Source organism: Chiloscyllium plagiosum, unplaced genomic scaffold, assembly GCF_037043375.1.
Source record: "Chiloscyllium plagiosum isolate Xiang-an unplaced genomic scaffold, Cpla_swu_hap1 HiC_scaffold_30, whole genome shotgun sequence".
NCBI lineage: Eukaryota > Metazoa > Chordata > Chondrichthyes > Orectolobiformes > Hemiscylliidae > Chiloscyllium > Chiloscyllium plagiosum.
Window position 1 is genome coordinate 11,593,387 of NW_028270168.1, and position 23,695 is coordinate 11,617,081.

At 41.1% G+C, this 23,695-nt stretch overlaps 1 protein-coding gene across 2 annotated transcripts in view; it reads right to left on the reverse strand.

The window, feature by feature from the left end:
• Nucleotides 1–23,695, reverse strand: part of mecr (mitochondrial trans-2-enoyl-CoA reductase) — a 72,301-nt gene that overhangs the window by 16,761 nt on the left and 31,845 nt on the right. For both annotated transcript variants that reach the window (XR_015752118.1, XM_043717333.2), the window contains exons 5-6: nt 19,948–20,050; nt 2,532–2,634 (exon numbers count right to left, since the gene is read on the reverse strand). Coding sequence is in view for 1 of the 2 variants with exons in the window: in XM_043717333.2 (XP_043573268.1) it covers nt 2,532–2,634; nt 19,948–20,050 (206 nt within the window). In the remaining variant the exon portion in view is untranslated. The remainder of the gene's footprint in view (nt 1–2,531; nt 2,635–19,947; nt 20,051–23,695) is intronic.

Genomic DNA, 23,695 nt, shown 5'->3' on the forward strand with positions numbered 1-23,695 from the left:
TATGCAGCAGCTACCCAACATGCTTTGTTTGTTGTGCTAAAGCCGCTGTAGAAAATAATTTGCTCTATTTATGCAAGTTCACAGTGAGAAAGTACTCAATCAAAATGTGCGTGAAATATTATGTAACCCATGGAGTTTGGGAAACATACAAGGATCCATTTACCTGAATAGTGGTCCATGAAGTTTAAACATATATAAATGTAGGTAAAGAGTTTAGGATTGAACATGAAAATCATCATGAACATATTTTCAATGGAATGGAAAGGAAAATATTTCAACAATATCTTCATAAGAATGTTTTAGTAGCAGATTTAGCATTTTATCCCAACACAGTATGTTAGAACAGTAAATATTTTATTATCTGGCATCTATGGAACCAGATATTTGCCCAATAATAGCTTGGATAATCAATGAAAAAATACACATATATAATAGAAACATAATGCAAGGGGTTTACACATCACTGTTACACTTTAATTACACTTACCTGATAATGAAACTTTGCCTTAAATAAAACTTTCGGCAGAGAACCTTCTCACTTGCACATTGTAATATTTGAGGAGAAATTGACTTAAATTGAATCAACTATTGTTATTTTGTGCTTCCATTCAACTGAACATATTTACATTGAGGCAAATAAATTAAAAACCACAAGTGGACAGAATAATACAGGAAACTTAGCAGTATTTGAATAACTTTTGGCTGGTTTATCAAGAGTGCCAGTTAAAATAAAGCTTGATGTATATGAACTCTCAGCAGGGAGCAAGGCAAGGCATTACATGTGAAAATTTTGAAATGTGTCAATAAAAATGGTGCCTTGCGGCTTTAATTTAAGTCATTTTTGGTAGCTCACATTTTAATGGAAAAAAAGAGTTTAGTTAGCATGGGAATGAACAAAACATTAAAAGGGTCATTTTCCAATACGCTGAAACTGATCATTCTTATAAATTATGGAAGGACTGACTTGTAAACTTTTCAAAGGATGACAGAATTCCAGGATTCTCTCCCTTTAAAAGGGTGTGGTTGCTGTGTCAATTGAAGTTTTCAAGACTGAGATTGATTTTGCTTTTAAATTGGATTTAAGTCTACCCAGATCTAATTGCATACAGATCTTGAAGCACAATGTTTCAATACAATTTTTTCTTGAGTAATAAACTAAATCAAGCCTGCTATATATCTGCTTGAAATTTCAAAAGGTTGTAGAACTGGACAAAGTTAGAGATAAAGAGGTTGATATGAAGGTGTGGAGCCTATCACACTTGGGTTGCAGCAAGTAACTGAAGTTCTGTTTATCAAACAACATTCAATAGGATGCAAAGGGTGTTCATGATGTTGTCAGGATAGTAATAATTAATGCACACTTTTGTATGATTTACAGCTTACCATTCTTTTTGTATCTGTTCTCTGTCTAGTATGGGTGAAAGCGCATGCATTTCAGATATTTAACTAATGACTAATGTATGAGGAGGAAATGACATGGAAAGCAGACTCTCATTCAGATAATTGAAGAGATATTCTACATGTGGGAATGTCATGAGGTCATTATCCGTGAAGGGAGACAGAAACTTTTTCAAGTGAGAAGACTGGAATGGCAGCCGGGCTTTTAAAACAGTGACCTGTGAAATATTAGATATACTCAGAAATCAGAAATGCTGGACTAAAAAAAAATTCAAGTAAAGTAAAACCGGGAAAAGGATGGCGCATTCTTTATTCTGTATAGATAAGTTGTGCTGATTGAATTAAGTGATGAAGGTTGTCTAATTAGGCCTCACTTCATCATATTTTTGTTTGATTGATGTTTGAATAGATTGTAGAAGTACATGAATAATAAGCATCTCTTCAGCCATGTTACAAAGCGTACTGGTGCCATACCTCCACTTCCAATCACCCAGAGGTAGAATGAATTATTGAACATGATCAATTTTCACTGAAGTTAAAAGCTCTGAATGTTTACAGAAACTTGTGAATGAGTGAACTGCAGAAGGCAATTTCAGAGAACTAAAATCCTTGACTGTGCTAACTATAACTGAAATCTTATTAACCTAGATCAAAGGAAAAGAGCATTTTCTCTTATTTTAGCTAAACAGAAACATTTTAGACAAGCAATGATTTCTTACTAACTTAAGTAAAACTCTTAATACCAGTATGGGTTTCTACAATACCAGTACACGTTGATCACTCCTTTCCATGTTCTCATTTCAGTTTCCCCGTGCACGTTTTCATACCAGATTTCCTTGCACTTGTTTACTGACTAGTTGGTTCTAACCTCGTCAAGTCCTCCCTTGCGAGCTCAAATTTGTCGTAACCATCAGTTCAAAAAAGGAAAATGTGTACAGCAGTATGCCCATGTATGCCTACCTAAACCCTACAATTTAGAACATCGAAACAAAAACCATGAGCTGCAGAAATTTCAGAAAAAACAATTACTCGTGCAAAAATCACAGCCTTGTTCTTCTGTGACATATCTAAGCATACAACTGTTGATTGGAGAATGAAATTGTTATAGAAATTAAAACTTCTCAAAAAGCTACCTTGAATAAATCTTCCATGTCTGGTTTCCTGAGTGCCTCCTCTGTAATTACATAGTGAGCTCCCATTGATTTCATTCTGTCTGTCAACTGCTGCAAGTCTGGTCTGGAAAGAAAAATCAAGAAATGGAAAGAGACTGAGAATTGATGTTAGTGTAACTTCCATTTGAAGCATTTCAAATTAAATTTCCAATCTTGCTTCTGCACAATGTTACAGAACTAAATAATATTCTCTGAGACAGAGCACTGAAAACAGATTGTGAGGATTGTACATGTATCAACATAACGATGCAATTATTGGTAGCATTTAAAATGTTCAAAACCCTGCTTACAAAGAGTGTACATTGAGAACTTCTCTAATTGTAGTACTTGAAATAGAGTCATGCAGTACCTCGTGACTTTATAAACCTTGATAAAGTCACCCTTCAGCCTCCTATGCTCCAGGGAAAAATGTCTCAATTATGACTTATTATAAGTCAAACCCTCCTGTCTTACTAACATCTTGTAAGTCTTTTTTTAAAAACAGTTTCTAGTTTAACCACATCCTTCCTCTAGTAGGGCAACCAGAATTGTATGCAGTATTCTAAATGTGGCATTATCAATTTCTTAACAGCTGTAACATGATGCCCCAACCCCTGTACTCAATGTTCTGACTGATGAAGGCAAGTGTGCCAAATGGTTTCTTCACATACCCGTCTACCTCTGATGCTATTTTCAAGGAACTATGTACCTGAACCCCCTGGTCTCTGTTCAACAACATTCCTCAGGGTCCTAGCCAACCCAAACCATCACTGAAGCCAACCTTCCATCCACAGACGTTGCTGTGGAACGGCTGCCATCAAAGACCCATTACAACCCAGTAATCCTCTCCTCCGTCAGGCAGATGTACTGAAACTTAAATGCATGCGCTAACAGGTTCAAGAACAGCTTCTTCCATGCCATTATTAGACTGATGAATGGGCTCTCCAACTTCAAATAATGTTGATCTTGTTAATCTTGATCTTGCTTCGCACACGTCCAGTGCGATGTTACCAGTTTGCCTCACTCTCCCAAGTTTTTCTTCACCCTATGATTTGTATGTCCTTGCTTACTATGATCTGCCTGTACTGCTCACAAACAGAACTTTTCATTGTACTAGGTACATGTGATAATAAGTCCAATCAAATTAACTGTGAAAGTCCTATCCTGGTTTGCCTCATCAACACCTCACATTTATCTTAATTAGGCTCCATCTGCCACTTCTTTGTCCACTTGATCAAGATCCTGTTGTACTCTTAGATAACTTTCTTTACTGTTCACTAAATCACCAATTTCAGTGTCATATGCAAACTTACTAACTTGGCCTCCTGTATACTCATCCAAATTGTTTATATGAATGGCAAAACACAGTGGACCCAGCACCAACCCTTGCAGTACACCAATGGTCTCAGGTCTCCAGCCTGAATAACAATGGTCTACCAGCATCCTATCTCCAAGCCATTTTTTATATTCAGTTGGCTAGTTCTCACTAAAGTCCATGAAACAACCAGTATCATGAAGTGCCTATTTGCCAATGCCATGGAGATCAGTTTTAAGCACAACTATGGCTCAGAAATTATTATTGTGCTTATTCTTGGAACAATACAGAGCAACATTTTAAAAAATCTACAAATGCTGTCATGCTTTTCGAGCAAAGTCTATAAAAGATTACAGTGGAACTTTAGTAAAACTTCCAAGGTCAAATTAGAACTGTTGCTATGTTCACTGACTGAAATGCATTATGCCCTGAATGGCAATACTTCCTTCCTCCTTTCCAATGCCACCTGATATTTTGCTCAGGATGCCGCTCTTTTTGCGCAAGTCTAGACAACTAGGCATACAACAAAGAACATTACATCACAGGACAGGCCCTTCGGCTCTCCAAGCCTGCACCGATTAATATAGATATTAAATATTTTAAGTTTTCTCAGAATGGTTGCAGTCAAATGCAACATTTAAAAATTTATCTATCATTGGAGCTACAAATAATCATTGCATAGCTCATCTCACAAACCTAATTTAAGTTTTCAATCGCATAAAGTATTTTAAACTAAATGAATAGTCAGTCTCATTCATCTAGGTGGTAAAAACAATGACTGCAGATGCTGGAAACCAGATTCTGGATTCATTCCTGATGAAGGGCTTTTGCCCGAAACGTCGATTTTGCCTGTCCTCGGATGCTGCCTGAATTGCTGTGCTCTTCCAGCACCACTGATCCAGAGTCTCATTCATCTGTCTCATTGATCAGTCCGACATTGCAGGGAATTGCAATTTGTCCCATTGTAACAAATTACTGACATATCATTGCCTTCAGCTGCTGTAGCATAATATGTATGTTGCTAATATTGGAAGTGCTGTGTTAATTGAGTGTATACATTTGCATGCTTTAATTGTGGTCAAAAGCAACCGATGCTAATTTTTCTAAAGGAGTCCATATATAAAAAGCTGTAGAAGATTTTGTAGTGCAACTGTTGAACCCTTACTTGTGGGCCCGAGGTCTGGGTTCATGTTCAAGGGGGTTACCTCCACTGCAGGTGTGTCATTACATGCCTGAACACAGTGATTAAGAAGATATCTAAGAACCAGCCGAGGGTCTCTGCCTCTGGCAAAAAGGTCTCTACCTCTTAGAATGAAATGAAAAAGTTTTTTGTATCTTTGCGTGTGTGTGTGTGGTTGGCCATGGATTTTGGGGCGGGGTTGGGGGTTGGTACTGGTGGGAAAGCGCAGCTGCTATTTCTTCCTTGGTTAAATGACTGACAATTTATTTCAAGTTTACCAATGTTAAATTTGTCTGCACTATGACCAAAGAAATACACAAATGTAGCCAAAAATGATTCATTATATGAACACCTCATAACAGAGTCATAGATCCATACAGCACGGAAACAGACCCTTTGGTCCAACTCATCCATGCTGACCAGATATCTAGCCCCATTTGCCAGCATTTGGCCCCCCAGGTCCCTTTTAAGTTTTTCCCCTCTCACCTTTAACCTATGCCCTCTAGTTCTGGACTCCCCTATCCCAAGGAAAAACCCTTGTCTATTTATTCTGTCCATGACCCTCATGATTTTGTAAAGCTCTGTAAAGTTACCCTTCAGCCTCCAATGCTGCAGGGAAAACAGACCCAACCTTTTCAGCCTCTCCTACAGTTCAAACCCTCCAAATCATGGCAACATCCTTGTAAATCTTTTCTGAACCCTTTCAAGTTTCACATCATCCTTCCTATAGGAGGGAGACCAGAACTGCGCACAGTATTCCAAAAGTGGCCTGTACAGTCACAATATAATAACCATGCCTCCAATGTTCATATCCAAATCATTATATAAATGACAAAAAGCAATGGATCCAGCACCGATCCTTATGGCACACCACTGGTTACAGGTCTCCAGTCTGAAAAGCAACCCTCCACCATCACCCTCTGTCCCTTACCTTTTAGCCAGTTCTGGAATCAAATGGCTAGCTCTTCCTGCATTCCACATGATCTAAGCCTGCTAACTAGTCAACAACGCAGAACCATGTGGAACGCCTTACTAAGGTCCATATAGAGCATGTCCACCACTCTGCCCTCATCATTGTTACTTCTTCAATAAACCCAATCAAGTTAGTGAGACACTATTTCCCATGCACAAAGCCGTATTGACTATCCCTATAATACATTTAAATCCTGTCCCTCAGCATTCCATCTAACAACTTGTCCAGTACCGATGTCAGGCTCATCAGACGATAGTCCCCTGGCTTTTTCTTACCACCTTTCTTAAATAGTGGCACCACATTAGCCAACCTCCCATCTTCTAGTACCTCACCTGTGGCTACCAAAGATGTAGATATTTTAGCAAGTGGCTCAGCAATCCCTTCCCTAGCTTTCCAGTGTTAGAGGGTACAGCAGATCAGGTCCTGGGGACTTAGCCACCTTTACGCGTTTTAAGACGTCCAGCACCACCACCTGTGTAATATGGACATTTATCCTGATGTCACTATTTATTTCCCCACGTTCTCTATCTTCCAAATTCTTCTCCACAGTAACCACTGATACATAATACTCGTTTAGTATCTCCTCCACCTCTTGCGGTTCCACACAGGTAGCACTGCTGATCTTTAAGGAGCGCTGTTCTCTCTCTAGTTACCCTTTTGTCCTTAATGTATTTGTAGAAACCCTTTGGATTCTCCTCAACCATATTTTCTCCAACTAATTTCATGCACACATTCAACATCCATCCTTCAACTTAAATGTAGTGCCCCATAGATATCTAAGAACCTAATTTTCTTAAAACCTAATAATTCCCTTATGTAGGACGCCAACAAATACATTATGAAAATCTGCCTATGTAGCACATTCCACATTCCCTTTATTCAGATATTTTATGATTTTCTCGAAAACTCATGTTAATCAAGCTGATCATGCCCTTCACAAATCCATGTTGATCATGCTCGATTAGGCCAGAGCTTTCCTGTCATGATTCTGGAGGCTGGTACAATTACAACATTTAAAAGGCACCTGGACAGGTATGGAAAATAGGAAGGGATTAAAGAAATACCAGCCAAATGCTGGCAAATGGGACTAAATTATTTCAGGATATCCAGTTGGCATGGATGAGTAGCACTGAAGGGTCTGTTTCTGTGCTGTACATTTCTATGACTCAATGATTGTAACGAGGTCAGCCAGCTGAATCTCTCAGAATATGAGTTCCCTGATTGGACCAGATTAACTCCCTCAATTAGTAAGCCCTGACGAGCATATAAGATACATCCACATGTATATATTTAATATGACATATTTTGTACAATACAGGGTGACCCCCGTATCCACAGGTCCAGTTTCCACGGTTTCACTCACTCACGGTTTCCTGTGACCCAAACATTTAAAAGGGAATTTTCGGAACCAGGGACCAGGAGGCACCCAGGTAGGCACATTTCCCACTGAAATGAATGGGTTTGCTCCTATCTGCGGTTTCAGGCTTCCGGAGTATCCCTATGGGTATTGGGGGGGAGAAGCATCTACTGTATATAATTTGTATGATATATAAAAATACACAGAGATACTGACACCTTGCTGATCTTTGAGGGGTCCTATTCTCTCCCTAGTTACCCTTTTGTCTTTAATATATTTGTAAAAACCCTTTGGATTCTCCTTAATTCTATTTGCCAGAGCTATCGCATGTCACCCTTTCTCCCTCCTGAATACCTTCTTAAGTATTACTCCTACTTCCTTTATATACGTCTAAGGATTCACTCGATCTATCCTGACCACACTCAGGAGTGAGACTTGAAAATAGTTCTGGGAATTACATATTAAATCAAAACCTGCAACCCATTCTAAAAAATGAAAGACTTAACAGCAATCCAGGTTTGTTCAATATAATCGTATGACACAATGATCTTCTACTATGAATTCTGTGTCCTATGATCCTGCTCACTAGCTACCTGATGAAGGAGGGGCACTCTGAAAGCTTGTACTTCCAAATAAACCTGTTGGACTATAACCTGGTGTCATGTGATTTTTATCCACCCCAGTCCAACACCGGCACCTCCAAATCATTTTACTGTAGAGAGTGATGAGGGGTGACTTGGCAAGCAGCAAATCCTATTTTAGAGGGATATAACTCTCTGAAAGGAATTGAGAGTGTCAAAAACTTTACACACTATATACAAATAAGTTAAAATTTAATTGGCTGAATAAAGAAATGTAAGGACCAACAAGTAGAGCAATAAAACAGAAAGAAAAACTGTTAATCTTACAATTTATAGCTAGAGAACATGAACAAAATGGTGCAGTGTTAGAAACACATGATATAGGCACTACAATGGGAAGAAGAGAGGCCAGTGACTGTGGGTGTTTACATCTACATGTGCCCAATTATTATGGTTTCTTTCAATTTGTTTACCTCAATGTAAATATGTTTGTTCAATTGAATGGCCACACAAAATATCAATAGTTGATTCAGTTTTAAGTCAATTTCTCCTCAAATTCTGCAATGCCTAAGTATTCAGTCAAGGGTGTAAGGGGGGATCAGAATGGTGTCTGGTGTGGAGGAGAGGTTGGTCGGGGGTGTGGACCTAACGAGGGCTTTGAGGCCCACCTCATGGGGGGTACGTTCCCAGGATGAGAGATTCCACTCCAGGACGTTCCAGATGTACTCTGACTTCAAGGACCATAATTTCCCCTCCCCTGTAATCCAAAATGCCCTCAACTGCATCTCCTCCATTTCCCACACCTCTGCCCTCAAACAAAATCCTCCCAACCACTAACCTCCAAATCCAAGCATCATCCTCCACCATTTCTGCCACCTGCAGTCTGACCCCACCACCAAAGTGATACTTCCTTCCCCACCTCCATCTGCTTACTGCAGGGATCATTCACTCTGCGACTCCCTTGTGAGGACCACACTTCCCACCAACCTCTCCTCCACACCTGGGTACCTTTCCATGCAGCTGCAGAAGGTGCAAAACCTGCCCTCATACCTCCCTATCTTGCCTCCATCCAAGGTCCCAAAGAATCATTCCAAGTCTGGCAGAAATTCACCCGCATTCCCTCTGACCTGATTTATTGCATTTGTTGCTCTCGATGTGGCCTCCTCTACATCGTAGAGACCAAGCGCAAAGTCGGGGACAGGATCAGGGAACATTTATGATCTGTACACTTCAATCAACCCTACCTTCCGGTTGCCAGCATTTCAACTCCCACTCCCAATCCCCTGACAGATCCATCCTGGGGCTCCTCCATGTGTCAAAATAAGGCCACATGCAAACTGAAGGAAGAACTCATCTTCTGCCTCAACAGCTTACGACCATATGGCCTTGACGTAGAATTCATCAGGTTTTAAATCTCCCTATCCACCACCTTATCCCAGGTTCAACCCTCACTCTCCGCCCCATCCCCTTGACCTGACCTGCTCATCTTCCTTCCCACCTATTGATTCCACCCTTCCCAAAGACCAATCACAATAACCTCCCATCTGCATCCACCTATCGCCACCCCGTTTACCTTCCCCCAGCCCCAACTCCTCCATTTATTTCTCAGGCCCCTCCTAGTCCTGATGAAAGGTTCCAACCTGAAACGTTGACTCTCCTGCTCAACCTGCTATGCTTTTTCCAGCTCCACACTGTATCGACCTTGGCACCGCATCTTTATATCAGCCTTCATTTCTCTAACATCCTCCAGTTCCACACCCTACTGAAATTTCAAGCAGATAACTGACACTTGACACCTCCAGCAGTGCAGTTCTCTCAGTATTTCACTGGAAGCCTTGATTTCTGTGCTCAAATCTTGGTATGATACCTTTTTTTGTTACAACTTCACACTAACCATCCAAAGAGCAACCCACCCATACCCATCTCCCTCTAACGAATGCACCTAACACTATGGTCGGAATCCTGTGACTCAGGTTCTAGACTGCTAGTCAGCCTCTTCAGAAAAAAGGATGGAAGATGTGAAACAAAGCTATACGAACGACACAGGCGATGAATATTTTGTTCAGATAATCGAATGCTTCAGATAACACAGTTTAGCCAAGCATCGGGACCTTGCGATCCCGTTTGGATAATCTGAAATTTGGATAATTGACGTTTGGATAATCGAGGCTCCTCTGTACTGCATTTTTGCCTTGGGCATGCCTATTTTCCATGTAATTAATTTAATATGCAGCAGCTACCCAACATGCTTTGTTTGTTGTGCTAAAGCCGCTGTAGAAAATAATTTGCTCTATTTATGCAAGTTCACAGTGAGAAAGTACTCAATCAAAATGTGCGCGAAATATTATGTAACCCATGGAGTTTGGGAAACATACAAGGATCCATTTACCTGAATAGTGGTCCATGAAGTTTAAACATATATAAATGTAGGTAAAGAGTTTAGGATTGAACATGAAAATCATCATGAACATATTTTCAATGGAATGGAAAGGAAAATATTTCAACAATATCTTCATAAGAATGTTTTAGTAGCAGATTTAGCATTTTATCCCAACACAGTATGTTAGAACAGTAAATATTTTATTATCTGGCATCTATGGAACCAGATATTTGCCCAATAATAGCTTGGATAATCAATGAAAAAATACACATATATAATAGAAACATAATGCAAGGGGTTTACACATCACTGTTACACTTTAATTACACTTACCTGATAATGAAACTTTGCCTTAAATAAAACTTTCGGCAGAGAACCTTCTCACTTGCACATTGTAATATTTGAGGAGAAATTGACTTAAATTGAATCAACTATTGTTATTTTGTGCTTCCATTCAACTGAACATATTTACATTGAGGCAAATAAATTAAAAACCACAAGTGGACAGAATAATACAGGAAACTTAGCAGTATTTGAATAACTTTTGGCTGGTTTATCAAGAGTGCCAGTTAAAATAAAGCTTGATGTATATGAACTCTCAGCAGGGAGCAAGGCAAGGCATTACATGTGAAAATTTTGAAATGTGTCAATAAAAATGGTGCCTTGCGGCTTTAATTTAAGTCATTTTTGGTAGCTCACATTTTAATGGAAAAAAAGAGTTTAGTTAGCATGGGAATGAACAAAACATTAAAAGGGTCATTTTCCAATACGCTGAAACTGATCATTCTTATAAATTATGGAAGGACTGACTTGTAAACTTTTCAAAGGATGACAGAATTCCAGGATTCTCTCCCTTTAAAAGGGTGTGGTTGCTGTGTCAATTGAAGTTTTCAAGACTGAGATTGATTTTGCTTTTAAATTGGATTTAAGTCTACCCAGATCTAATTGCATGCAGATCTTGAAGCACAATGTTTCAATACAATTTTTTCTTGAGTAATAAACTAAATCAAGCCTGCTATATATCTGCTTGAAATTTCAAAAGGTTGTAGAACTGGACAAAGTTAGAGATAAAGAGGTTGATATGAAGGTGTGGAGCCTATCACACTTGGGTTGCAGCAAGTAACTGAAGTTCTGTTTATCAAACAACATTCAATAGGATGCAAAGGGTGTTCATGATGTTGTCAGGATAGTAATAATTAATGCACACTTTTGTATGATTTACAGCTTACCATTCTTTTTGTATCTGTTCTCTGTCTAGTATGGGTGAAAGCGCATGCATTTCAGATATTTAACTAATGACTAATGTATGAGGAGGAAATGACATGGAAAGCAGACTCTCATTCAGATAATTGAAGAGATATTCTACATGTGGAAATGTCATGAGGTCATTATCCGTGAAGAGAGACAGAAACTTTTTCAAGTGAGAAGACTGGAATGGCAGCCGGGCTTTTAAAACAGTGACCTGTGAAATATTAGATATACTCAGAAATCAGAAATGCTGGACTAAAAAAAAATTCAAGTAAAGTAAAACCGGGAAAAGGATGGCGCATTCTTTATTCTGTATAGATAAGTTGTGCTGATTGAATTAAGTGATGAAGGTTGTCTAATTAGGCCTCACTTCATCATATTTTTGTTTGATTGATGTTTGAATAGATTGTAGAAGTACATGAATAATAAGCATCTCTTCAGCCATGTTACAAAGCGTACTGGTGCCATACCTCCACTTCCAATCACCCAGAGGTAGAATGAATTATTGAACATGATCAATTTTCACTGAAGTTAAAAGCTCTGAATGTTTACAGAAACTTGTGAATGAGTGAACTGCAGAAGGCAATTTCAGAGAACTAAAATCCTTGACTGTGCTAACTATAACTGAAGTCTTATTAACCTAGATCAAAGGAAAAGAGCATTTTCTCTTATTTTAGCTAAACAGAAACATTTTAGACAAGCAATGATTTCTTGTCTAAAAATACACAGGGATACTGACACTCTGGTACCTGTCTATGAGTGAGGCATGCTAAGTCAAGGACTGTTCATGTGTAAATAAAGGGTGACTTGGTGACGGGATCCAACCTCTGAGGAGTTATTTCAGTGGCGACAAGGGGAAAGCACAATCGTGGAAAAACTCACTCATAACAGCAATGTTTGAGTAGTGGTAGGTATTTCTTACATCTTCTCTTAATTTGGAAATCTTGATTTATTTGAACGTGCCAGTGAAGACTGGGCTCAATATGTGGAAAGAATATTATTTTTTTCTGAACAACATTGTGGCAGACAAGGAACGACAAGTAATTAGCTGAAACTTTATTGCTGGAACAGCACAGCAGGTCAGGCAGCATCTAGGGAACAGAAGATTCGACGTTTCGGGCACATGCCCTTATTGCTGTTCCAGCAATAAAGTTTCAGCTTTGATCTCCAGCGTCTGCAGACCTCACTTTCTCCACGACAAGTAATTATCCTGTCAGCCTGAGGAACTGTAGCTTTTTCTACTATTATGAGCCTAACTTTCCCCGAAGCACTAGACACTAAAACCTTTCAAGAATTGACAGACATAGTTAAGGAACGTTACAAACCCAAGCTTCCTCGATCAACTTTATTCGCCAATTCGAGAACTAGACAAATCCATACCAGGGTTCTTGTCTAGGTAAAGACGTCTAGCAGAAGCCTGTGACTTTGGTTTAATCCTTATTGAGATGCTTCGAGACCATCTGGTATGAGGGATTAATTATGTAACTAAGCAAGAACACGTGCTAGCTGAAGCCTTACTGGACTTCAAAACAAGCAGGACAACTGGCTGTATCATTGGAAAATGCAGCCAGTGGAGCACATGAGTTGCAGGATATTCTGATGGAAGTGGATACTGTTGCCAATCCAAATGAACTTAGGGAACACCATTTGGGTGCAGGCAATTGCATTGCCTCACTCAGGACTCATCCTGATCAGAGGGACTCTAGGATGGTCCATAGCAAAACAAAGCCAAAACTCAACCAGATTCTTAAAATTTCCTTCAGGATTCTGGAAAACCATCGTTGTTATTGCGAGTATGCGAACCCGAGGCAGCAAGACATAAACTGAGTAAGGTAACTCATAGGCCGGTTATCCAGGAAAGCTCATCAACGATCAGCAAACCAGTTTTTAATTAAATTCGCTCTGGACTCCAGCCCCAAGTTTTATGAAGGGCCTTGGCTAGGGATTAAATGGTATAACTTCGATTCTGGTCTCTTACGAAAAGTAGCTGGTTCAGTTTCCAGTGACTGTAGTAGAAGGCTCGGTTCCAAGTTTGATGGGATGAAATTGGTTGTGAGACATTTACCTACATTGGCTCAACATTTTTCAATTAGAAAATGGCTGCTGAGTGAATTCCTAGTTAAATACATTGAAGTCTTTCAGGAAGGTCTAGGGACAATCAGAGGAGCCAAGGCCAGTTTGCATGTTGACCAGGAAGCAATTCCACAATTCTGCATGGTGCGCCTAATGCCATTTGCCTTAGATGCAAAGGTAGAGGCTGGAAAGTGAAGGAATCATCAAACCAGTCCAATTCATGGAAGGGGCAGCACCAATCATATAGATTTTGAAGCTCAATAGGTCGGTTTGCCTCTGTAGGATTTTAAACAAATTTCTCACTGCTGACAGAGGTGCTGTCTTTCACTAAGCCATTCATGAGATATGCTTACTTGCATTTGCAATATAATATACCAATATAGGAGACTGCCGTTTGGGGTATTCACAGAGTGTGCAATTTTTCAGCAATGGAAAGCTTTAAGATCTGCTGAGATCACCATTTATCTAGGCGATGTCTGAATAACACGGAAAACTAGTAAGAAACACTTAAAAGAATTTGGAAGTAGTTTTAAGGCATTTCTCCAAGGCAGACGTATGCCTAAGAAGGGAAAAATGTTTGTCCCAGGCATGCCTACCTCCCCAACTTGGGCTACAGAGTTGACAAGACCAGGTTACAGCTTCTGGAAGATAAAGTAAGTGTGATCAAAGGTGCCCTGGCACTATGTCTCTTCAGGCACTAGTAAATTATTGTGGAAATTTCAGACATAACCTGGCCTCCATTCTGGCACCTTTGCATCAGCTCCTAAAAAGGTTCAGCCTTAGAAATAGTTGCATAGATAAGCCTTAGCTTTCAATGAATTAAAGCAACAGATATGATCCTTGAAGGTATTGGCACACTATGATCCCAAGAAAGATCTGGTATGGACATGAGATGCTTCCCCATACGGGCTGGGCTTTGGGCTAATGCAAAGCTTAAATAAGGATTAGTGGTCATATTTGGAGTCAAATATTTGGATGGAAATTTGTGATAATAAAGAACCACAAATCCCGACTTGGTCTCTTAAAGTGGGCAAGACAGTGTCACCCATAGCTTTGGGCCACATTCAGCTGTGGGCTCTAATACTAAATACCGAGAGTCAAAAGTTAGAACACTGTTCTGGATGTGGAGTAGTGAAAGCAAATGCATTGACCCGCCTCTCATCAGTAGATACACTGTTGGTGGTGCTCCTAATGACAGAGTACTTAATGATATTAAATTTTCTGGATAGGCTCCCGGTCGCAGCTGACATTATCAGATTTTAGACACAAAGACTCAATTCTTTCGAAACTGAAACAGCTGGTGTTAAATTGTGGAAACCAAAAGGCTGACAAAATTAGAACTGAAACTTTTTTTGGACCCAGAGACACTAGCTCGTGTTAGGGAATGGCAATATGTCACGGGGAGCAAGAGAGATTGTCCCGAGCAAAGGTCGCTGGCAAATACTGACTGAACTCCACCAGGCCCATCCACGGGGCTCTAAAATGAAGATGTTGGTGAGAAGTTATGTCTGCTGGCCAGGCTTGTACGCAAATATAGCCACATTGATGAAGCAGTGTCCAGAGTATCAACAACAACAAAAATTATGACCATCAGCTCCTGAATATCAGTGGGAATGGCCATGTATACCTTGGACTCTGTTGCCCTTCGACAATGTTGGCCTTTTCATTGATTCAATGTTATTCATCATTTGGATGCCCACTCAAAAGTGGTTAGATGTGCAGAGGTCCATTAGTCAAATGGGGACAATAATTGAAAAAGATGCACAAATTTTTCTATGTGCAGAGTCCCGTAAATGTTAGTTACAGATCATTTGCCATCAGGGAGTCTCATTTCTTCAAGTCAAATTAGAGGCCTACAGCCTCACTCGATACCAAGCTGTCACAGTTACACTGTTACAAAATCACCCCACATGCAAATACAGGAATAGTACCAGAATTGCTAATGAGTAAAAGACTCCACACCAGACTAAGTCTGGTGCTTTCAGACCCGGGGGAAGTGGGGAAATGGTGTCAGATTCGCTAACGCTGGCAACAAGACTCCACCAAGAAGGTAAAACAGTTTGATCTTAGATTAGATTACTTAGTGTGGAAACAGGCCCTTCAGCCCAACAAGCCCACACCGATCCTCCGAAGAGCAATGCACCCAGACCCATTCCCCTACATTTACCACTTCACCTAATACTATGGGCAATTTAGCATGGCCAATTCACCTAACCTGCACATTTTTGGACTGTGGGAGGAAACCCACGCAGACACGGGGAGAATGTGCAAACTCCATACAGACAGTTTTCACCGAGGCACAGTGAAAAGCTGTGTCTTGCGAGCAATACAGGCAGGTCACATAGTTAATTCGCATAGATAAGTAAATAATACGTAAACAGTGGCAAAAACCAAAACCCAGGTGAATGCCTGAGGCGGGAATAGAACCTGGTCTCTAGCGCTGTGAGGCAGCAGTGCTAACCACTGTGCCACCATGCCGCCCACTAAAATCTTGATCAGGTTTTTTGGATTAGATTCCCTCCAGTGTGGAAACAGGCCCTTCAGCCCATCACCTCCACACCGACCCTCCAAAGAGCAACCCACCCATTCCCCTATATTTACCCCTGACCAATGCACCTAACACGACAGGCAATTTTAGCATGGCCAATTCACCTAACCTGCGCATCTTTGGACTGTGGAAGGAAACCGGAGCACTGGAGGAAACCCACGCGCACACGGGGAGAACATGCAAACTCCACACAGACAGATGCCAGAGGCTGGAATTGAACCTGGGATCCTGGTGCTGTGAGGCAGCAGTGCTAACCACTGAGCCACCGTGCCTTTCTAAAGTTAATGTATGGAACAAAGTTTGGTGTACGAATCACAGAAAAAGCCCTACATGGAAGAAAGGCATGGTCATTGTGAGGTTAGGGTTAGTGATGTATAAAGTTTGGGTAGGTGCAACAGTTCCGAACAAGCATGTGAACTGCATGAAAACCACAAATTCACAAGCATTGGAGTAAAGTGTGTCCTGCCCCTTGGACCTTTCAGAAATGCTGCAGGAACCTGTGACTCAATCTCTCTGTTAAACGTTGTCAAATTTTCTGAATCAGAGAGGGATACGATGGAAGTAGCTGCCTTGATGCTATTGGTGCCGGAAGAGGAAAGTGAAATTCTACCAAGGTGCGCCTGGCAAAACAGGCAAGCTCTCGTGTATTACGTGCCATCCAAGTCGGAAGAACTTGATCGAGTGCTAATACACTCCAGGAGGCTCTCCAAGAAAATGAATCAGTGGACTTACAGCTGGACGAATGTAATGATTGTGACGAAATATAGAATGAGTTTTCTGAATGGGCCAGTCAGGGAGCCCTGACTGATATATAAAAAGGCTTAGTATCAGAGAAACTGACACCTCGGTATCTGAATCTGAATAAGGATAGTTCGTGTGTAAATAAAGGGTGACTTGGCGACAGGATATCAGCCTCTGTGGAGCTTATCTATGTCCCAGAGTTGATAATTTCATTCTGCATTATGTACTCTAGAAGAGCACCTGCAATTGAGATAGTTTTATCTAGCCTCAAAGTTGTTGACTCAGCACCTTCTGAATTTGAATTTATTGAATTGTCATGTACACCGAGGCACAGTGAAAAGCTGTGTCTTGCGAGCAATACAGGCAGGTCACATAGTTAATTCGCATAGATAAGTAAATAATACGTAAACAGTGGCAAAAACCAAAACCCAGGTGAATGCTAAGAGTTTGAGAGTCCATTCAGTATTCTAACAACAGTAAGGCAGAAACTGTTTCGAAACTGGCTGGTGCATGTGTTCAGGCTTCTGTACCTTCTCGCCTAGAGAAGCATTGCCAGGATGGGATGGATCTTTGAGAATGCTGAAGGCCTTTCCTTGACAGCGGACCTGGTTGATGGGTTTTATACATGGCAAGTTGGCCTTTGAGATTGTTCGGGCCAAGTTCACCACTCTGATCTTGAATGGTACAGTTGCCAGATCAGGTAGTGATACATTCAGACAGAATGCTCTCAATGGCGCACCTATAAAAGTTGGCAAGGGCATTTGCTGTCACGCCAAATTTTCTCAGCTGCCGGAGGAAGAAGAGATATTGTTGGGCCTTTGTAACCAGTGCATCCACATGAGTCCAAGAAAGTTTGTTGTGGATGACCACTTCCAGGAGCTTGACACTCTCCACTTGCTCCACCTCTGTGCTGTTAGTGTAGGGGGCATGAGTAATATCCTGCCAAAAGTCTTTGCTGGCATTGAGAGCTAGGTTGTTCTCAGTGCACTATTTTTCCAGGTCTTCCACCTCCTGTCGGTAGTCTGTTTCGTCACCATCTGAGATTCGACCAACTATGGCGGTGTCATCAGCGAACTTGTAAATGGCATTAGTCTGGTATTTGGTGTGCAGTCATGGGTATACAGTCAGTACAGTAGGGGGCTGAGTATGCACTCCTGGTGGGCTCCAGTGTTGAGTGTTAGTGAGGATGAAATATTGTGGCCTGTGGGTCAGGAAACGGAGGATCCAGTTGCAGAGAGTGGGGCTTAGTCTGAGATCACTAAGTTTAGTAATCAATCTCGAGGGGAGAACAGTGTAGAAGGCTGAACTGTAGTCAATGAAGAGGATTCTTACATAGCTGTTCTTGGTGTAAAAATGCTCTAGGGAGGAGTGAAGGGCAAATGATACGGCATCTGGCGTGGATCTGTTGGTCTGATAGGCAAATTGGAGTGGGTCAAGAGTAGTGGGGAGGCTGGGGTCGATTAATGCCATGACCAGCCTTTGAAAGCACTTCATGACCACCGAAGTTTGGGCCACCAGGCGGTAGTCATTCAAGTGGGGAACCTTTTGACACAATTGCAAAGAGTTGTAGAAAACTATGATTAGATTGTTATATCTTCATCAGAATACAGATGGCGTGTTTTCTGAGCTCAGTCAAGTTTTCTTTTTTGTAGTTGTATTAGCTAATTTAATAGTATCTGATTGAACCAACATTGCCACACCCTCAAGTACTTCTTTTACCTTACATTTAGCCTCTTCCATAAAACTGTAGGCAAATCATTGTTTTGGCTCATTGCAGTTCAGAGCGAGAGTGACAAGTTAGACTCTCAGGATAACTGAATACATTTGTGTACATAAGAAAGACATCGGAGATAGTCACAGTGATTAGAATTATGAAAAGGTACAGTAGGAAACAAATGCAAATCATAAACTGAAAGGGTTGATTTTCAAAACATTCTGAACTCAAAGACAATGACAACTTTTGGGTGCAGTTTTTTTTCATTATCCTAAAAAGAACACAATGGTGCTCTATTCCATTAGGTAGTTAGCTGACTAAATTCATACTAATCCATATGCAAACAGGAAAACTCAAACATTTCTGAAAATATCAATGCTCCTGCCAAAATAAAAATGAATAGAACTTGACATTGAGTTCATGAAGTGCATCTGACTGAAGCTGTAAATTAACACTCATAGGCACTTCTGCCAAAACTCAAATGGGAAAATATTCCAGTATCCATGAGGAGAAAATATCAATGAATTTTCAATGTTTAAAACAGCTTTTTTCACCTGGAAGCTGTTCCTTTGGAAACTGATATCAACAAAGCAGATAGAATGGTGAACTTCATAGTCAACCTTGGTTGGGACAGTGAGTAGTCTGGGTGGGATGCTCTTCGGTGGGTCAGTGTGGACTCGATAAGCCAAATGGCCTGCTTTCACACTGTAGGGATTCTATGATGGAAACATGCTGTGAAACTTGAAAGGCTTCAGAAAAGATTTACATGGATGTTGCCAGGATTGGAGAGATTTAATTATAGGGAGGGGCTAGATAGGTTGGGGCTGTTTTCCCTGGAACGTCGGAGGCTGAGGGGTGACCTTCTAGAGGTTTATAAAGTCATGAGTGACAAGGATAGGCTAAATAAACAAGGTATTTTCCTTCGGGCGAGGGAGTCCAGAACTAGAGGGTATAGATTTAGGGTGAGAGGGGAAGGATTTAAAGGGACTTAAGGGGCAACTTTTTAAGGCAAAGTGTGGTGCATGTATGGAATGAGCTGCCAGAAGAAGTGGTGGAGGCTGGTACAATTACAACATTTAAAAGGCATCTGGATGGGTATTTGAATAGCAAGGGTCAAGAGGGATATGGGCCAAGTGATAGCAAATGGGACTCGATTAATTTAGGATGTCTGGTGGCATGGATGAGTTGGACCAAAAAGTCTGTTTCCGTGCTGTACATCTCTGATTCTGATGTCTCAGTGGGGTGATTAAAATATCTAGACATGGAAATAATATTTATCCATACTCACCTGTCTCTGACAACATTAATGGTCGTCAATCCCATAGCTTTGGCTATCTGAATTGCTGCTTGGCCAACACCACTATTTGCAGCATTCTGTATCACAGAGTCACCTGTAAAATACCAGAGTGTGACAGATTTCCACAACTTTTCAAATGTACTTCAAACAAAACAGACAGTCATCCTATCTGCTTAAGATATGCATCTTCAAATTTCTATTGTTAATGCACAAAAATTACAATAACAGCATGTCTTTAATGCCAGAATCAAATCCACTTTTCCTCTTATTGACGGCCAGTTGAAATAATTATGTCACCGTCAAATTTGATAGTCAAAGATCAACATCAAATTTGAGAAAACTTACTTCTGCTTTTTGTCAGTCTGATGTAATTAAACAAAAAACAAAAGAACACCTGAGCAGTAATTTGTCATTGAGAATCTCCATATAATAAAAACAAGCAAAGGTATAATTTAAAACCCATCATCCAAAAGCATCCATGCTGACAGACAGACTGCCTTGGAAGAGAAAGAATGTCTGACAGCAGAGTGCCCATTACCTTCATTACATTTGTCCTTGCCATGAAGTTATTTGCTCTGTTGGTTAGACATCCGTAGAATTAGAAGAAAAAAAACACAAATGGGAGTGGGTGGGGGTGGAGTATGGAACTACCACTGCTGATTTTGCAAAACATTGAAGTCAAAGGAACAGTGGTGCATATTAGATTTTAAAACATAAAAACTGAACTAAAAGAATCTTAAACTGTTAAGTTATCAGGAGTATTAGCCAGTTTATCTACCATACAGATCAAGATATTTGTCAATTTAACAGGGCTCATTCCATTCAAGAATGCTATAACTGGCATCAGTACACCTAGATTAGGGACTGAAGAAAGTCAGCTGGGGATGCCATTTATGTGGTGAGTGAGTGGGGGTGGGGGAAGAGAAGAGAGCAGTGTGATGGAACAGGGCCAGTATGAGGGGGGCAGTGGGGGGGGGGGGGGGCGCGAGTTAGGAGAAGTTAAATTTTGGGTAAAACATTGGCAATGTGGATAAATGTGAAGTTGAGATGTCCAATGTATGTTCTTTACTGTGTGGTGGGTGGGTGGAACATTTAAGCGACTCTTGGATAAGCACATGGATAATAGTAAAATGAAGGGTACTAGGTTAGTTTGATCTTAGATTAGAATAAAAGGCCAGCACAGCAGAGGGCCTGTACTGTGCTGTACAGTACAGTTCTATGTTCCTCATTTTGGAAGGAAGAACGAAAGAATGGGGTATTATTTAATTAGAGAGAATTACAGAAAGCTGCAACACAAAGGGACTGAGGGGTACTTGAAAATGAAACTTAATGCTAGTGTGTAGGGGCAGCAGGTAATCAGGAAGGTGAATAGGTGTTGTCTGTTACTTTAAGGGCATTGGAGTATAAGAGCAGTGACATCTTACTGTATCTGCACAAACTGCTGGTGAGATCATATCTGCTGGTGAGTACTGAGTGTAGTTTCGGTCCCATTATGAGAGAAAAGAATTAAATAATTGGTAACAGTTCAAAGTAGGTTCACCAGGATGATCCCCATCACAGAAGGATCATCTTATGAGGAAAGATTAAACAGACTCAAATCATTGTAATTTAGAAGAATGAGAGGTGACGTGATTAAAACATACAGGATTCTTTAGGGGCTTCACACGGTAAATGCTGAGGGGATGTTTCCCCTCATCGGAGAGTCTAGGACCAGAGTGTACAGTCTCAGAATAAAGGGTTGCCAATTTAAGACTGACAAGTAGTAGATTTTTTTTTCCTTGGTGAGTTGAGTGTCTTTGGTACTGCTTACTACAAAGAGCAGTGGGGTCACAGACCTTTAAATATTTAAGACTGAGATAGGTAAGAGTCTTTATCAGTAGGGGAAATCAAGAGTTATAAGGAAAGAGCATGAAAGAGGATATGAGGAGTGCTGGATCAGCCATCATCCTGCTGAATGATGGAATAGGCTTGATAAGACCAACAGCTTACTCTTGCTCCTATTTCTTATGGGTTTATGGTCATCTTCTCCATTGATGCTAATTTCAGCTGCATTACAATTCCTCTGGAATTCTGTCTAAATAGTCATTATTTTCATATGACTGAGTGTGCACAGGTTGTTCATCTCAGATTTTATCATGACGAAATGCAGATCTATCTTACCCAAATTTCAAAATTGTAGCAGGGATTATCAGATAGTGGAGAAGTACCAGATCTCTTAAGATGCACAGATCACCTTTGCTACTTCTCTTTGGACAAATATGAAATACAACACATCTTTGTTCATCGTTAGTAACCAGTATCCACTTCTGGCCTCAAAGCTTTAAATAGCTTAGTTACCATGGAAACAAAGATGTATTCTCCACAAGAACAATGTGAAGTTAAAAGTACACTGCATGGTAGACTGGTTAGTAAGATTAAATCACATGGGATCTGGGGAGAGATAGCCCATCAGATACAAAATTGGCTTGCTGGTAGAAGATGGTGATGGCAGAGTGTTGTTATTTGGACTGAGGCCTGTGACCAGTTGAGTGCTGCAAGAATCGGTTCTGGATCCACTGTTGTTTGTTATTTATATTAACAATTTGGATGAGAATACAGGAATTATAGTTAGTAAGCTTGCAGATGACACCAAAATTGATATTATAGTGGACTGTGAGGAAAGTTATCTAAGATCTTGATCAGATGGTCCAAATGGACCAAGTAGTAGCAGACTGAGTTTAACTTAGATAAATGCGAGATGTTGCATTTTGGCAAGGTAAACCAGGGCAGAATTCACACAATTCAGTCCTCAGCAGAGGCCTCACCTTCTTCCCCCTATGCTCCCGGATTAACGAATTCAACACGAGGCGAGACATCGAGCATTTCTTCTGCCGCCTTCGCCTCCGCGCCTACTTCTTCAATCAGGACTTCCGTCCAACCTCTGACGACCCCTTCTCCCGACTCCAACACACCCCATCCAACTGGACACCCCGTGCTGGCCTCTTACCCGCCCTCGATCTCTTCATAGCCAACTGCTGCCGCGACATTGACCACCTCAACCTGTCCATCCCTCTCACCCACTCCAACCCCTCACCCTCGCAGTGTGCAGCCCTCCACTCCCTCCGCTCCAACCCCAACCTCACCATCAAACCGGCAGACAAGGGAGGCGCGGTGGTAGTTTGGCGCACCGATCTTTATATTGCTTAGGCTAAACGCCAGCTCGCGGACACCTCCTCCTACTGCCCCCTTAACCATGACCCCACCTCCCACCACCAAACCATCATCTCCCAGACCATCCATAACCTCATCACCTCAGGGGGTCTCCCATTCACCGCCTCCAACCTCATAGTCCCACAACCCCGCACTGCCCGTTTCTACCTCCTGCCCAAAATCCACAAACCTGAGTGCCCCGGCTGACCCATTGTCTGGGCCTGCTCCTGCCCCACCAAACTCATTTCTGCATACCTTGACATGGTCCTGTCACCCTTAGTCCAAGAACTCCCCACCTACGTTCGGGACATCACCCATGCCCTCCTCCTCCATGATTTTCACTTCCCCGACCCCCAACACCTTATCTTCACCATGGACATCCAGTCCCTGTACATCTCCATCCCCCATCACGAAGGCCTCAAAGCCCTCCGCTTCTTTCTTTCTCATCAAACCAACCAGTACCCTTCCACTGACACCCTCCTGCGACTGACTGAACTGGTCCTCACTCTGAACAACTTCTCTTTCCAATCCTCCCACTTCCTCCAAACCA